Source organism: Fulmarus glacialis, unplaced genomic scaffold (genome assembly GCF_000690835.1).
Source record: "Fulmarus glacialis isolate BGI_N327 unplaced genomic scaffold, ASM69083v1 scaffold43808, whole genome shotgun sequence".
Taxonomy (NCBI): Eukaryota; Metazoa; Chordata; class Aves; order Procellariiformes; family Procellariidae; genus Fulmarus; species Fulmarus glacialis.
The window spans coordinates 1-15955 of record NW_009230951.1 but is presented as its reverse complement, the minus strand read 5'-3'; the positions used below and the strand labels follow the sequence as shown (position 1 = coordinate 15955).

The window sequence follows — 15955 nt, the reverse complement described above, 5'->3', positions numbered from 1 at the left end:
GTAACCAAGAATAAAATTTTAAACCAAATGTAAATAAGCAAGTTAGTAAGAAACAGAATAGAAAACCCCAAAAAGGTTATAACTACCATCAAACTTCTTTCCTGGGTCTTAAACCTGATAAATGATGCTGCCTCTCAGTACAGGATCTTAAAATTAGCTGGCAGGAAGGCTGGAAACGCAATTTATGCTTCTTCCAGCTTCTGGCCTCAGCTGTTTAGAAAGTTAACGCATCAAATGACATTTGCCCTTCTAGTTTGAAGAGACAGAAATTGCCCCTTCTCCTGTTTTTATTTTTAACTTTTAATGCATTCTGCACAGATGAATGTATTCAATACAAGGGAGGTAAATAGGCTAATCCCCTTTTCTATACATACATGGCATATAGTTTACATTACCTTTCTATTTTTAAATAAACAAACACTCCTTCTGACTCATAATCTCATAATCAATAAGGAGTCTTAAGACTTTTACAACATGTCACAGCTGATATAAGTATCTTTTATTGTATATACATCTTAGTAACAGTGCAATCTCTGCTTTTAATATTTGAGAGCCACCATACACAACCATTAATGACAAGTCTGGTTAAACTGCAACTTCCCTCATTTTTTGAGAATGTCAGGCATTTGCTGCAGCACAGCACGGAACATGGAATTCTCCAATTTGTATCCTCTGGCTTTCTTCACTGCCTGCAAATTCCAATGATACTTTAACTGAATTCTAAAGCCATTTTTGTCTATTTAAAAATGAAGTATAGTAAAACAGAAGAAAATGGTTCAGTGACATTTTGCCTGCCGGTAGATTTCTTCTTTAGCTCAGAAAGTTAATGAGAGATCACCTCTTCATACCAGTTTCCTGCTGGCTGATGTTCTCAGGCCTCATGACAGAAAATTGTGCCATTTCACTGATATGTTTTCCTGCAGCAAAGTGACATCATTCAGAGCATGTGAATTAAGTTTTTAAAAAAGAAAACAGTGGTAATTACCTTTTTATTCCTAACAATGGAAAAGGTAACTATAAATTCATAAAAAAGCTACAGGAAAGCAATAATTATTAATGGCAAGAAGTCCCTGTGAAAGCTTCTGAGTAATTATGAAGAGAGAAACAATCCAAAAGGATTGAAAAAAATAAGGTTTGTAGGAGGAGGGGAAAAAAGAAGTGGCTGAAATGGAAAAATGCAAGTTAACAGAAAATATAAAAGGAAGAAAAACTAGGAGACCTGAAAAAGAGCCCAAAATGGCACTACACAGAAAGTTAAAAGTAAGCAAGAGCCATGATGTGGCCAAAAACCACATCAATGAAGTTTGCAAAAAGCATCATTTTATAGAGCAGAAAGTTATTATTTCCCCTCTTCAGGGGTCTGGTTACTATTTCAGAATATGATTTCAGTTTTGGATTGCTGTTCCTGGGAGTATTTTTGTATTGGATTTGGCTCAGCTGATCAGAACAAACCCCATCAACTTCATAAAATAATGATAATTATTAAGACATGCCTTAAATATCATATGCATATTTCACAAATGAAGGTACCAGATTGAACAGTGAAAGGTTTGCAAGGATTTTCGAGGACATATATTTGTCTTTGGTACTTTCAAACATCTCATATCTGATTTTTTTTTTTTAAGGTTAAGCCAGCTTTAGAAGACATGCATAAATCATAAAAACTTCACACACTTTGAATACACAAAGTAATGCAAATATTTATACACTATTCTGAAAGTTTAACCTACACAGAGAACTGAATTTGCAGTTTAAATTAATCTTCAAACATTGTACTTTAATACACTATACAGTATCTTACAATCAAATACAACCTTAAAATATTTGTAGTTTAAATGGATTTAACAGCAAAACTTGAAGCTTGTTAGTTATAAAGTGACAGACAAACTTAACTTCATATGGTGTGTAATATATACCTCAATTTATACAGCTTTTTAATCACATTCTTGCAGAATCTTATAAGATAAGGATTTAAGTCTGCTCCAACTCTGTGCATTTTTTGACATTCATTAGTTAAAATTAATGAGTCCTTTGAATAAATTCCATAGAAATGGTGTTTCCACCAGAAAACACAGAAGTCTGGAATGACTTTCTGCATTTGTTAAAAACTATTGTAGTGAGCAACCAGCAAAGACGTCCACAGCCAGCTAAATTAGAAAAGGAATACTAACCCCAGTACTTACATCTGTTAATGAAAATAACTTGGTTTTTAGAATGTACAGATAACTTACTAGAAAATCACTTTTTGAAAAGCACAAGCAAATGAAAACAGGTTTAGAATAACATCTTTTCTATTCTTTTTACTAGAGATTTTTTATATATCTGATTTATTAAGTTTATAATATTACTTTAAAATATTGTAATATAAAGTTTATAAGACCTTGCTATTTGTCTTCTGCCACCGATGATAAAGCTGGGTATTTTATAACAGAGGTAACATTCATTTCTTCACACTCATTCCATTTTATTAACTCAGTACCTATCAGGTTATTTTTAAAATTCCCATAAAGTAGAATATGAAAAACATTAGTTAACTGACCGTAATGTTGCTTTAAAATTGTGTTACCACTTTTTTAAAAAAAAGAATGAAGAATTAGTTTTTATTTAATGTATCTTCTGAGCTCATCATTATATTTTTTGATGCAGCAACTGTGCAGATTAAAAAATCCTTGAGCAATCTTGCATAACTTATAAATTGTTTCTCCATCTGAAGTTGGGAGACGCCTCATGTACTGCTAAGAAAAAAAAAACCAACAAATTAGTCACAAACTAACACTTAGATGCTATATATAAACATTAGGCTACCTCAAACTCAACCTGTACATGCATATGCATGTCTGTACATGTCATTTTTTATTAAAACGATTGGAATAGTTTCTTTCAGGCCAGTGTTGAGTTTTAATGGAAGGTGATAAACACTAACTGTTTCACAATTTAACCTAGCAATATAAACAATGATTAATAAAAAAGGGTTTAATAAACCTACAGTTATTCTAAACCTAAAGTTCAGAATACTAAAATTTCTAGATATTAAGAAAATTGAGGTAGCAGAGCACTTGTTGCATTTTCTGAAATTTACGAACTTCAGAGAAAAAAAATCTGTGCTGCTAAATTAAGAACAGTCAAATAATTTTTATCTCTTCATCAGCTGTGTTTTAAAAATGTGAACCAATGACCAAGATATTTAGATCCAAACATGGAAGAAAGCTTACATGCGCATATTGTGCCATGCTCCTATATACAAGACATTGTTTTTTTGTTTAAAGTGAGAAAAGCAAATCTGTAAAGGCAGTATCACTCCTAACTTAAGTTATAAAGGTTATGTACCAACATAAACTGCAAGCCCTAAAATGAAGTGGTGAATTAATGACTGCAGCAGACAGCATATGGCCATAATTTGCATGGAGTAGCTCTCTTGTAACATGGTAATATGCCTGTCACATTCATTACCGATACTGACAACATGTTTCTTTGGAAAAATAGTTTGTGAAAATTAAGCAGACAGTGTTATGACTGCAACTCAAGTCTTCTACAGTGAGAACAAAACTTGAAATACTGCAACTCAGACTATGTTGAAAGGACATCATATCAAAACCAAATGAACGAGTAACATGAGCACGCAAGTATTTGTATGCTACATGCTCAGAACCAACAGAATCAATTTTTCTTAACAGATGTCCTTAATTTGAACTGAAAAACTGACAAAGGCCACATGATGCTAAGTGTTTATCATGGATCTGAGTCTAAGCTTGTATTTAAAAAATTAACAACTGTTTCCACACTGCAGAGATCAGCACAGAAAAACCCCAGTGTTCTGATGAGATTGCTTTCCTCCTTCTCTGTGAGCACAAATTGAAGATTAAAAAGCAAAACAAACCAAAAAACTTTAAAGGGCACTTCTTGTGCTTCGTGGAAAGCAGGAGGACACAGCTGAACCAAGGACCTCCAACCGGAGTAGAAGAGTCACAACAATTCTTCTGATTAGTATCTCCTCTAGTTATTTAAACTTTCTAGTAATTTCAAGCAGTTGCTACTTTGTGAACAGATATCTGACTGAAGCTCTGTATCCGCTGTCTCTTCAAAATTCAAAGGTGATTTCTGAGGAAAGCTGAGCTATTTTTGTCCATTAATCATGAAAAGCGTGTTTTGGGAAAAAAAAAACCACCAACAAACACCAACAAAAAGAAACCTGGCTTAAGAGATGAAAGTCACTAGCTTACTCAGACAAATTAATTCCTGGACATTTAAGATGCATACACAGTCTTGTGTGAGGAAGACTGCAAGTCTACCTTTAAAGAGAAAGTTAATTTATCCACTACTTCATCTAAACAGAAAATGCTGTTGCTTGAGTTACTTTGGCAGTGAAAGGGAAGGGATAAATAGTCAACAGCATCTGATACCCTAGAGGAATCTTGTGGAGCCAAACTGGAGAAATGTGTAGGCCAATTGTGTATGCTAATAACCAAGAATTGAGATCACATTTAAAAGCTGGTGCAATAAGTATCATGTTGGTAAGCTTCCGTGGCATTCTGCACAAAATGTGCTTAAAGACATCATTTTCTGAACTTCAGTAATAACTGTATTCACATGACTCTAGTCTATTTTCTTTGAATTACAAAAAATTAAGTCGCAATTGTTCAAACAATTAGTACCTAGTAGCTGATTTATCATTAAAATAAACAGAAGGTCTAACTTGGAAAAAATACACTAATTTCATGTTGTAATTCAGACTGGTAAATGCTGAAAATTTGAAACAGTTTTAAATAGTTGTGTAATTATTTACTTGTAAGTAGACAGTCCTGGGTCCATTATGTAATGTACAGAAAGAAGTATTTTCCTTAGCTTCTGGCTGAGTAACGTTTCTAAATGCGCATGCTATTACAGAAGTAGAATACTTCACCTTGTTTACTAAAAGTAAAGGCAAAACGTAAAAACAGTAAACTAAATATAGTTGCTCTACTTAAGTACTGTACTAACCAGAAATTGTAAAAATTTACGCTGTGTGACTGTAACCATCTCTAGAACACATATATACAACAATACACATTTAGGAAAGGCAGAAACGTAAAATGTAATCCCATAAATTGCTACACACATGCATATTTAGGTATGAATTTCAGAAAATACACAAAGGTATAAACACTAGCATTACAAATGTATTCCATGGTATGTTTTAAATCAAAATTTAAAGGTATACGCATTGCAGTAATCTGTGCTCTAAGCGTGTCACAAATATTTTATAAAATATTTTCTAAAAGTCTGGAAATACTGTATAACCACAGACTTCTTGTATATAATCCTACTTCAAATTGTCTAAAGGACAGCTACGACAACTAATTGCAGGGTTTTTTTTCCCAGGAAACAATGCACTAAAATATAATGAGAAACAGTACATAGAAAATCAAAATGAAAATGAGCCTCCTTCCACCCCTCCATCCACAACTTACACACTTTTCCTTCTTTTTCCAACTTCTTCAAGTGGACTAGGAGGTTAACTTCTGCTGCTAGAAGTAAATTTTCAGGGATCTCCTAATGGGGATACAAATATGCATTTTGTATTTGTTTAAATATCTCCCAATTATTTTTTCAATATATGGAACTCACGGTTTATTAACATAGATTCTCCTCTTCTGAATTGCCAGGTTGAACATTCAGTTAGTTACATAATGACAACAAACTGAAATGAGTACATCAATTTTACACCAGTTAAACTAGTAGCCTAGTAACACATTTTTGTTTACTTTGCTCTTTTTTTACATTATCCATTTGTATTATGCAAACTTTGGCCAACACTAAGAAGACTGTGCTCTTCTGAGCTTGGTCTGCACTGGGTTATCAGTGTAGCTGAGCATTTTTAAAGACAAATTTAAAGATGCATTTCTCCACAGACACCTATCACTTCTATTCCATGACAATACTCGCATGGGTTTAAATATCCTTTAACAATTAGTATCTGTAAATGAGTAAACAATTTAAAAATAAAACAGCTTTAGGAGGACAAAACGTCTCTTAAAATTTTCCAATGCTCATTAGGTAAAAACCAGTAACATTTCTCAAAATCCCCCTCTCCAGCACTATCTTCCTAAAAGTAAAGCCTTCTTTTTGAAAATTAAAACGTTCTCCTCCAAATAACAAGAGTCTGGCAGGAGAATTCACTAGAAAACTAGCTCAATAAATTGTGAATCTTTAAAAAGCTTTGAAAGATTACACTTTTTTTTTCTTAATACGAAAGCTTTAGTAGTATCGAAAAAATTCTTATCATATAGTGACAGGACAAGTGGTTTGTGATTTACAGAAACATGTGAATGGCTGTATACTTAAAAACTGTAGTTGTTCAGGCAGGAAAGCTGCAGGAGCTAAACAGCCACAGGTAACGGTACATCAGCATCGCAAAATGTTCAATGTGACATAATCATTCTTTCAGAAACCGGGGATCAGCAGAACCGTGAAAAATGAGTTGTGAAGCTGTTACAGACCTGTTCACAAACCTGTTCAAAATTGGCAACTTCGACATCTTCCTCCGAAGCAAATGCTGTATCTCTTTTATCTCTACTTGCTAGGAGGGGTAACCTCCATACTACATGTACAAATTACTGAGGTTACATGAAGAATGATGAAGTAGCGAAAAAGTACTCATGCCTGTCTAATGACACACACAAGCTACTCAACTGCTGAGTGCAATATCCATTTCTGTGAAACCGCAGTTCACCTGCACCCTCCTGCAGACTGATAAATCAGGAACTAGAAGTTTTAAGCAATCTTCCAGGAGACTCCAAACACACCTTGACAAATCAAAAATTAACAGTCATCTCATACTTTTCACTTAGAACCAAGCACTACAACTTTATTTTTGCTTGGTCCTATGAAACGGTCCTTAGGACCATCTAGATAGTGAAATAAGAAGTTTGTAAGAATCATCTGGGCCCCACTCCAACGAATTGCTCAAACAATACAATTTAAATGCACAGTCATATATGAATTCTGAACAAGCAGAAATATTTTTTTTTTTCCCTTTTAAAAAGCCACCATGGTCTTCACTCAAATACTTAAACTGCTACGTACAATTTTATGAACATAATCTCAGTTTTCTTTAGTTTGATCTAAAAACTTCTAATCAACAATTACCTTGTATACTATCTTTACAAGCTCCGAGGATGTATATGACTTTCCAGCGTTCTTCTGGAAAACATTTAGAATTTGCTGTTCACGTGCAATTCGGTGAGAAATGTAGTTTTGGATTCTAACATTTGCATCACGTATTACTGGGCCATGACCTAAATTAAAACACATGTACCAGAGCGCTATTACTTAAATTAGGAATTAAGTATGCTATTGAATAACTGAATCATTCTTATGTAAACTCTAGCAGACTTAAAAGTCTTAAGAAGGGAGCAGCACCTGTACATACCACCCTGTCAGAGTATCCTTGATGTTAAATTGTAAGACACTCTCTGCATGTTTTTTGGTTTGGGTTTTTTGTCGTGTTTTTTTTTTTCCCCTCATATAAATAGGCCAAAATCAAGTTTGAATGTCTGCACCACAGTCTGTAATTGAAAAGCATTAAGACGAAAAGGAAGAATTAGAATCTGAAAAGTCTGAATGGGGAAAGGGAATACTTCAGATGGAATAAAGAAAGTAAGGAAAGACTACTTTAGGCTATTTAAAAAAAAAAGAAGAAGGAAAGGAGTTCACTGCGAAACAGATTTGAAAGATGAGATTCAGATTATTATACCACCTCTGTCTGCCTGTCTCACACTCCCCAAAGGATATTGATACTGATTATTTAAACTGATACTGGTCTTTGAACCTTTGAACTGGCTGAGGCAAAGGACTCATGTACTACTGTCCTGTTGTGGGGCTATCCAGCAAACACAGAGGAGAGAGAAGTAACATCTTTAATTGTGACAAATAAATTTTCCAGGACAGATCTTCAAAACTCACTCACACACTGTACTTTATTCCCCTAAGAACATATTTTCATAAGTATGATCAAAAAACTTAGTATTAGACAAATCAGTGAGCCAATCTGAACGTGTCAGGGCAGGAATACGCAATGCACAAGGAAGGTTATATGTGGATCATTTTATGTGTGGCTGGTTAATAAACAAAGCATACGTGTTTTTTCCTGGACTTATTGTGGCAGATCAGAAACGTTCAACTTACTGAAAAGTCTTTGAATCAAATTAGAAAAAGGCTTGACTGGTAAAGCACTAAGCTTTGTGGAAGAATCAAATACTGCCCCATGATACACTAAAATGACAGATGAAATGAAAATATTTTTCAGACACGAGAGTTACACGCACAGAAATTAAACTTAATGTTTCACCTATAGAGAAATTTATTTGCATGAATATTTGTCACATGCTTTTTATAGCAAGGTTTCCTGTTTCTTTGCCCGTATACATCACCTGAAGTAGCAGCAGCAACTTCCAGCTCCGCCAGTCTAAACTGGCAGTAAAAAACAGTAAAGTAATTTATCAAATTAGTAGAACAGAAACTACTGTAAAAAATAGCTTTCTTTTAGAAGTTTTTTGGTATCATCCAAAACAGACAGTTTCTTTTGAGGTTCTCTGGCTATTTTTAAAAAATCATCATATTCTTTACTTGTACTTTTGGGTTAACCGACTAAATGGGTTTTTAGTTTTAAGGCTTTTAAAATTAGAGCTTATTTTGCCTGAGGACAGGGCGCTTAAAGAAAAAGAGCACCTAATTTTTCATGTTTTGAATCTGTGAAATAAAAAAGTGTCAACGGAATCTATCCTTCAGAAAGTTAAAATATTTATGCATATCTCAACTTACAGACTCACTTCAGCAGATTTGAAATTACTAAATATACATTGAAGCTTACCTTGTGTAAAGACAGTATTACAAATAAAAGATATGTAACATGTAAATATAAAACTATACTGTCATATGCACACGTATTTAATGATTTCAAACACATTTAATCTGAAGCTATCGCTCCTTACAAAATAAATTACAAATACAACAGTATCTCTAGTAAATATGTTACCATTTATAAAAAGTGACGTTTAAATTTAGAAAAAACACATTAAGATATACAGAGCAGAGTCTATAACGGCAACTGTCCATTCTCTTGTGTTCTCTAATGGCAGAAGTCACATTAAAGTATTCAAAATTAAGGCCTGCGCATGGAATCACAAGGCAGTCTTAAAACCAGTCTCTGCTCTTCCAAGTGATTTAATTGACTTAGACTACAAGACCAATGTCAGTACCTGCAACGGAAGCCACATTCTGCAAAGTTAAAGGCATTTCATATCGGTAGCCATTGTGTATGCATATACATACATTAAAATGATTTCAGAAAGCTTGGAACTAAATCCAGATGTGGACCTTTCCCATCCATAATTTTTCAGGGACAGCAACACAGTTAACTTCACCAATAAGTAAGTTAGTATCTGCATAAATGTAAAATGTTTCTGAGCATGTGAAATAGATCTCTCAAAATATGACTGTCTTTCCAGTAATTCAGACTTTATATCAGACAGCTTCATATTATTTCAGACATCTGTATAGCCCAGGTGATCAGAAACAGTGAGTTTTTATTCTCATAACACCCTGGGAAGTAATATAGATTCTCTTTACACATGAGAAATTAAAAGCACAAAGGATAAAATTGAAGAAAACAATTGGCTCATGAAATCTTGCAGAGATTCCTAACTCCAGTACCATTTTTTTCTATATTATCAAGGAACATCATTTATTATTACAGAATAGGGAGCCCTCTGCTGACTAAAACACCCTTTTCTGGTCCCAAGGATTCTCATCAACTATTAGCTGTAGATAGACTGTCATGTGTATTCTGCCTGAAGTAATTTCCACATTAAATTAAAAAAGAAACACGTAAGGGGAAAGATTGGCAAAATTCAGCTACTCACACCTAGCCAGCAGCCAGCTTATTACAAAAATTCATGCTCCCTTACATCTAATTCTGAGGCTGCAATGTGAGTGCTGAAGCATGAAGTTCAAGAATTATGAAGACCTAAAACTGCAATAAAGTCAAAGTACTGAGCCTATATAGAATGTATTGGTAAAGCAAACTACCTTCTGCTATAGTTACCATTTTACTGTAGTACCTACCAATAATATAAACAATTGTTCTGGTTGGGCAATAGTTATCTTTCACACAATTGTACATACATTTTGTGATGCATGGATTAAAAAAGAAAGTTAGTTCCAAACCATCTCAATACTTAGCTACTCATCACTGAAAAATGCATAATATATGACTGGCTTCCTAATTGAAAGTACAGCATGAACATACTTAAAACAGTGTAGCAAACAGTTACAGATAAATGGGACAAATATTGAACCTTGGTGAATGTGTGATCTAGATAAATAATGATTAAGGAGAGAGTGAAATATAAACCCAATAGAATTTGGCATATATGAGGTTTTAGAAGCAGAAATTCAATTAGAGGAACAGACTGTTTCGTAGGTATTTAAGAAAGAAAGTAGAACATTAGATTGATCAATAGATTGAGATTCTGGAGGCTAAAATATTCTTAGTTTTACCAGTAGTTAAGTCAATAACTACCAGCAAGTCACTATTTCTGTCTATGTCAGCCTCCACATCCATGGAATATCTATAATGATATTTTTCTTAAATAGCATTTTTACGCTTAGATCTTAAAGCACTTAAAGAACACTTCAAAAGAAGCATATTTTAAGAATGAACACAAAAGAGATTTGGTTATGTAGGCTAAACATAGATGGTTAATGGAGGAAGACAGAACTGAGAATGTAGACACAGTCACTCAGAATGACAAGTTGAAGAACATGAAACAGAAAAAGTCAGAAAAAATCCTGAGATGTATCTCTGAAAAAAGCAAATGAGGAGGAGCTTAAACCTTAGTTACATAATGAATTCTTAAAATCCAGTCTTGTCAAGTAGACACGCGGTTTATATGAGAAGTAAATGCATTCCCAGGGTTTGGGGGAGATAGAGGAAAAAAATTAAAGCAGAGTCATAGACTGAATGAATCGGCAACTTATTTTTACAACATGATGTTTGGCCTCTTGGCTCTTGTTCAAACTTAAGCTAAGTCATTAACTAAGACAACCATTTGACAGTTCTGCAGCTTTCCAAGATGAATTTGTGATTAATCTATGCTGCAAAGGACAGATATCTCTCTCAAAAAACATTACTAGGTTACTCACATTGGCAGTGTATGTGGGGGTGCAAAGGACCAAAAGAACAACTATTATATTTTCTTCCAGGGCAACATTAAGGTGCGTGGATAGAGTAATATAAGGAAACCAGATTTGCTATATGATTCCAACAGTGAAAGATTCTGGCCTCTGTAGGCATTGGGCACAGAAGCATAAGTTTCACCCTCAGATGGAGAAATCTCAGAAAGGAAAGATATCTACCACTGAAAAATTTTCAAGTCTTGCAAACTACCATGCCATAAAGTCAGCTTAGCTTAGCACTGGACATATATTAAGTAATGAACTTGAATTGTTACATTAGTAATGGTGTTTGATTGTAATAAGAGTTCTCAAATTCTTAGAGGAAATATTTAAAAATTATACAGTAAAACAGAGCAGTTAAAAATAGAATCGCTTACCTGGATATATTAAATCTAGTTTCATTTGTAACAACCTTTTCAAAGTTTTCATGTAATCATACAGGTCTTCAATTACTGTTGTTCCTTCCCCTAAAATACAGTCACCGGAAAACAGAGCATTTTCTTCTTCTAGATGTAAAGCCATATGATCATCAGTGTGTCCAGGCGTATATAAAATTCTGTTTAAAGAACAACAGCAAAAAACCGTAAGCTTTTCATAGAGAATGTATGCTTCATTTTCAGAAGCTAGAAACAAATAGTGATAAAATCATACGCTTACAAAGTAGCCCACAAGAAGAACCAGAAAAAAATAGACTAAAAAAGGCTGAAATGTCGATGTAAACAGGGTATCACTTTGTCTAATCCCAGTCCATTTTCTTATACCATGTAGAGAACACAGATCACCATCTCTAACATGCTTTTATTTACATGACACGTCATAATAAAAGTGCATTAAGGGAGCTGGCTAGCCATGTAGAATTTGTGTTATAGAAGGCTTTACTCTGAAGCTTTAAAAAAGAAAAATTGACATGTTACTTCCAGATTGAAATGTGTGAAGTTCTTGACGTACACCTTGCACTTAGCAAAAGACGATAAGGATGATGTTGCCAATTCTTTTAGAAATTAACTGTAAAATTCTGGACCCAACCCAGATAAAGTTCTGTCTCCTGAAATTTATTTTTCCCTGAAAGCCCCATGACACAGTGGAGCGGAACTGTCAAATACAACAAGGAATCATAGTCCTTTAGCTGTTCTATGTGCAGGTCATTAAACATCTGAATGGTAAGGATTTAGGACCCCACAGCTTGAATGAGTACTGGATTAGAATGCAGCAAAGGGTGAACGGACAGTTGATATGTATATAGTAACCTGAGCTGCTAAGGAGCTGCACTGCAGTGTCCTTTCACTACAATTTTTGAAAGGCAGAAGGCCTCATGCTGAGGCCGATTCAAACTGAAAGTACACAACTCGGACCAGCATCACTGCTGAAATTCATCATAATCTTCTTGTTAATGGCCGATGCATCAAAGCAGTGATCAGGAACTGACAGAGGTGGTGCCAAGCATGGTGTACAGGCCAGTGCTAAACAGCACCCAGCCATGTCAGCGCAGGGCTGGGAGGACAGAAGCACAGCAGCATCTGATGCAACGACTTCCAGCTCTTACTGAATACTGAGTTCAGCAGAAAGCAGGTGAGCCATGGCCCTGTGGAGGCAACACAAAAATCAAACCGAAGGGTTGCCTTTGTAGGAAGTGGTATTCTCCAGTTCCTGACAAAACTTTACCAGGAAGCTTAACCACTAACATGGAAAAACAAAGGAAAAAGAATCAACACTGCCTGGCACACCTTGAAAACTTGAAGGTTGCTAACTAAAATTTAACATGCAGATACTGTTATTTTGGAATCCAGTGGTGGATCTAAGAGTATCCTTAAAAGTGCTTACTGAATTAACCAGGTGAGAATACCTGCTTTTAACCAAGGATAAAGTTTGGCTGCATTGCCCCAAACTTCAAAATGTGCCACGCTTGTCTCACTTGGATTCAAATTTAACAAGTTGTTTTCTATCTCTAAATTGATTTTGTCCAAACACGGGCCACTTAGGATAGTGATGGATCTTCAGTATTCAATATAATACTCTCCATGGTTGTTTGTTTTTTTTTTTTACTAACAAAATAAAATGCTTTTTGTCAAATATATCCTTTATTTTTATGTTTCTTCCAATCAGCCAGCTGGCATATTCTACAAGTGGGATATAATTCACATCTAAACTGAGGAAAACAAGCAAAATTTGTCCTTAGAAGAGTAATGCCTTGTTAATGAAAGAACTCTGGAAACAGAATGGTCAGATCTCTTTATTGTGTGTGTGTGTGTTTGTGTGAGGCAGAGTGGCTTTCTGTTTCAGACTCATTCATGCTAACAAGACAGGCAATATGCTCTCTGGGAAGAAGCCCTCCCAAACTGGCACCCTACAAGAACCTGACAGGTTAAAGGTTTAAAATTTAACATTTTAAGTATTAAATGTTTTAGTGTCTCCTTGGGAAATATTTTTAAAGTAAAAAGAAAGGCATGCCAAATAATCCATCCAGACTACCATAAACTTCCCCAAAAGTATCAATTTTAATAATAAACTACTTATCTAAGAGTGATTAGAAAGTATTTAAAATCCTATTTGATTTTCCTGGAGAAAACATTCTTCAAGGGAAATGTTCTAAACTTCTGTGCTGACGCCAAAAACCAAAGGCTAATTCCTGATAATCCTCATTCATAAAAACAATTTCTTTGTATAAACATACCCTGCTGGATCATGATAGAAAGTCTACATGCATAAATGTTGAAAAGATTAGATGTATAGATTGCCAATCATTAGAAGTTAGGATACATATGTGTATCAGAATTCTGAAGAAAACTTGCAGAAATTGTTATTTACCTGAGCGTGGCTCCCTCTGTCTGTATCACATCTCCCTCTTTAAGATAAACATACTTATGTCCTCCTTCTATTATTTCTTCATGGTGAGGGGCACGAGGAAGCTTACAGATGCGATATTCAGAGTCTATTTACAGAAAGCAAAGAAAATGACGTTTTGAATTTGTCACTAACAAAGCTAATTCTACAGGAAGCCTACTTTTTGAACAAGTACTATTAATTATTACACAGTATGAATACTTAAATAGAAATGAGAAATTCTGTACAGTAACTTTATGTTTATAAAGCAATCTTATTCCAGAGCCACAAACACTGAACAGTGAAAGCCACTGAATCTGAATACTGTACTCTGTACCAGCAGCGATTTTGAAGACAAAAAAGCACAAGTGAAATTAATAAAGAAATGTCAGTAATTACCATACTTTACAAATGTTCCTTCTTGACTCATCAAGAGCCAAACCCCCCAAGGTTCTACAACAACATTAAGATTTCTGCGCTCACGTTCTGCATTATGATTCACAGAAGCACCATTCAACATTTGCCTAACACTGGATGGAGGCTTTTTGACCTGCAACTTCCCTCAGTGTCTATTGTTCTGAACTGTGCATGAACTGTGAATGCCTTGGCTGGAACAGCTATAGACAGCAACCCAGAAAGGTATTTATATCCCTTGCTAGTCTTTACAACCATGCTCATGGGTTGACAAGACCAAAATCACCACAAAGACACCAACGTTGTTTTCAGTAGTGCCCAGGCTTCTTTGCAGATAAGCACCTGGCAACAAAACCTGATAAAGCATGTGACAAAGCTTGTGACAAAGTCCAGTGATGCTAAGAAGAACTGCGTGATCCATACTGCTTATTCTCCTCCCAGATACTAAAGCGGAAATGTCTCTTACTGTTTATCAACGTGAAATACACATTTTTAGATCAGAATTTACCTGCAGACTGTCCTACCCTGTTCCCGCTCATGATCTGAGGCCTACAAATTTGTCAGCAATTACTAATGGTCTGCTGCAAGGAACCTCAAAGTTATGCATGTTTCTTTTTCAGAGATTAAGCTATTTATTGTTTTTACACAAGCGAAAATAATGGTAAATTTGTCATTACTGTCAATGTAGAAAGGAATGAGTATCAAGTATTTCTCACATCTCTTAATACCATGTAAACTGCTGATGGTAATCTAGGTTCTCATTATTCACACATAAGAAAAATTCACTATGAAGGTATGCACAGGTATTGAAGCAAAACTGTAGTACTACAACTACAATATTCAGATTATTCATTGCTCTCATTCTACACACTGCAACAGTATCATGAAATGACACGTAGTTTATATGGAGATTCCAGAATAATAATCCAGCTGATTTGCACAGAAGCACTCAGTAAAAGTTTTTTCTTGCCACGTATCTAACATTTTCAACAATATCCAAAATCTCTGGCCTACCGCTAGGGATGTTTTTGCAGATATCAGGTATTCCACCAACATGATCACGATGCCAGTGTGTCACTAAAATTTCTTGAATTGAGATGTTGAACTCTGACAGTGCCTGCTTTAAACAGCCAATATATTCAGGAGTAGATGGCTCCCCAGTGTCAATAAGGACTCTTCTACACATACACACAAAAAAAAACAAAAGGGGGGAGGGGGGAAGTGAGAGAATTTAGAGTGCTCATGTGGCAGTTAAATAATGTTACATAAAGAACCCAACATTGCATGGAAATGTGATAATAATGGATGTCTCAATATTCCAGACACCATCTCCTCCCTCCATGATATTCTACCCCCGCGGCAGAACAATTTACAAAGAGGGATAAATAATAAATTTAGCCCAGACATTTGCAACTCCCGGGCAAGCGGCAGGGGCTACCCTTTAGTACCGCCGGGGAGCTGCGAGGCCTGAGGCGAGGCACCCACCCGCTTCTCTCACGGAATTCCC

General features: G+C 35.2%; 1 protein-coding gene across 1 annotated transcript; it reads right to left on the bottom strand.

Annotated features, from left to right (window-relative positions):
• Window positions 1–2549: 2549 nt before the first annotated feature.
• Window positions 2550–15626, bottom strand: LACTB2 (lactamase, beta 2; the record flags this gene model as incomplete). The annotated part of the gene is made up of 6 exons (XM_009584397.1): window positions 2550–2732; window positions 5448–5529; window positions 7126–7274; window positions 11592–11770; window positions 14020–14143; window positions 15463–15626. Coding segments are annotated over 6 exons (742 nt in total), but the record flags the coding sequence as incomplete, so codon positions are not given.
• Between the last annotated feature and the right edge of the window lie 329 nt (window positions 15627–15955).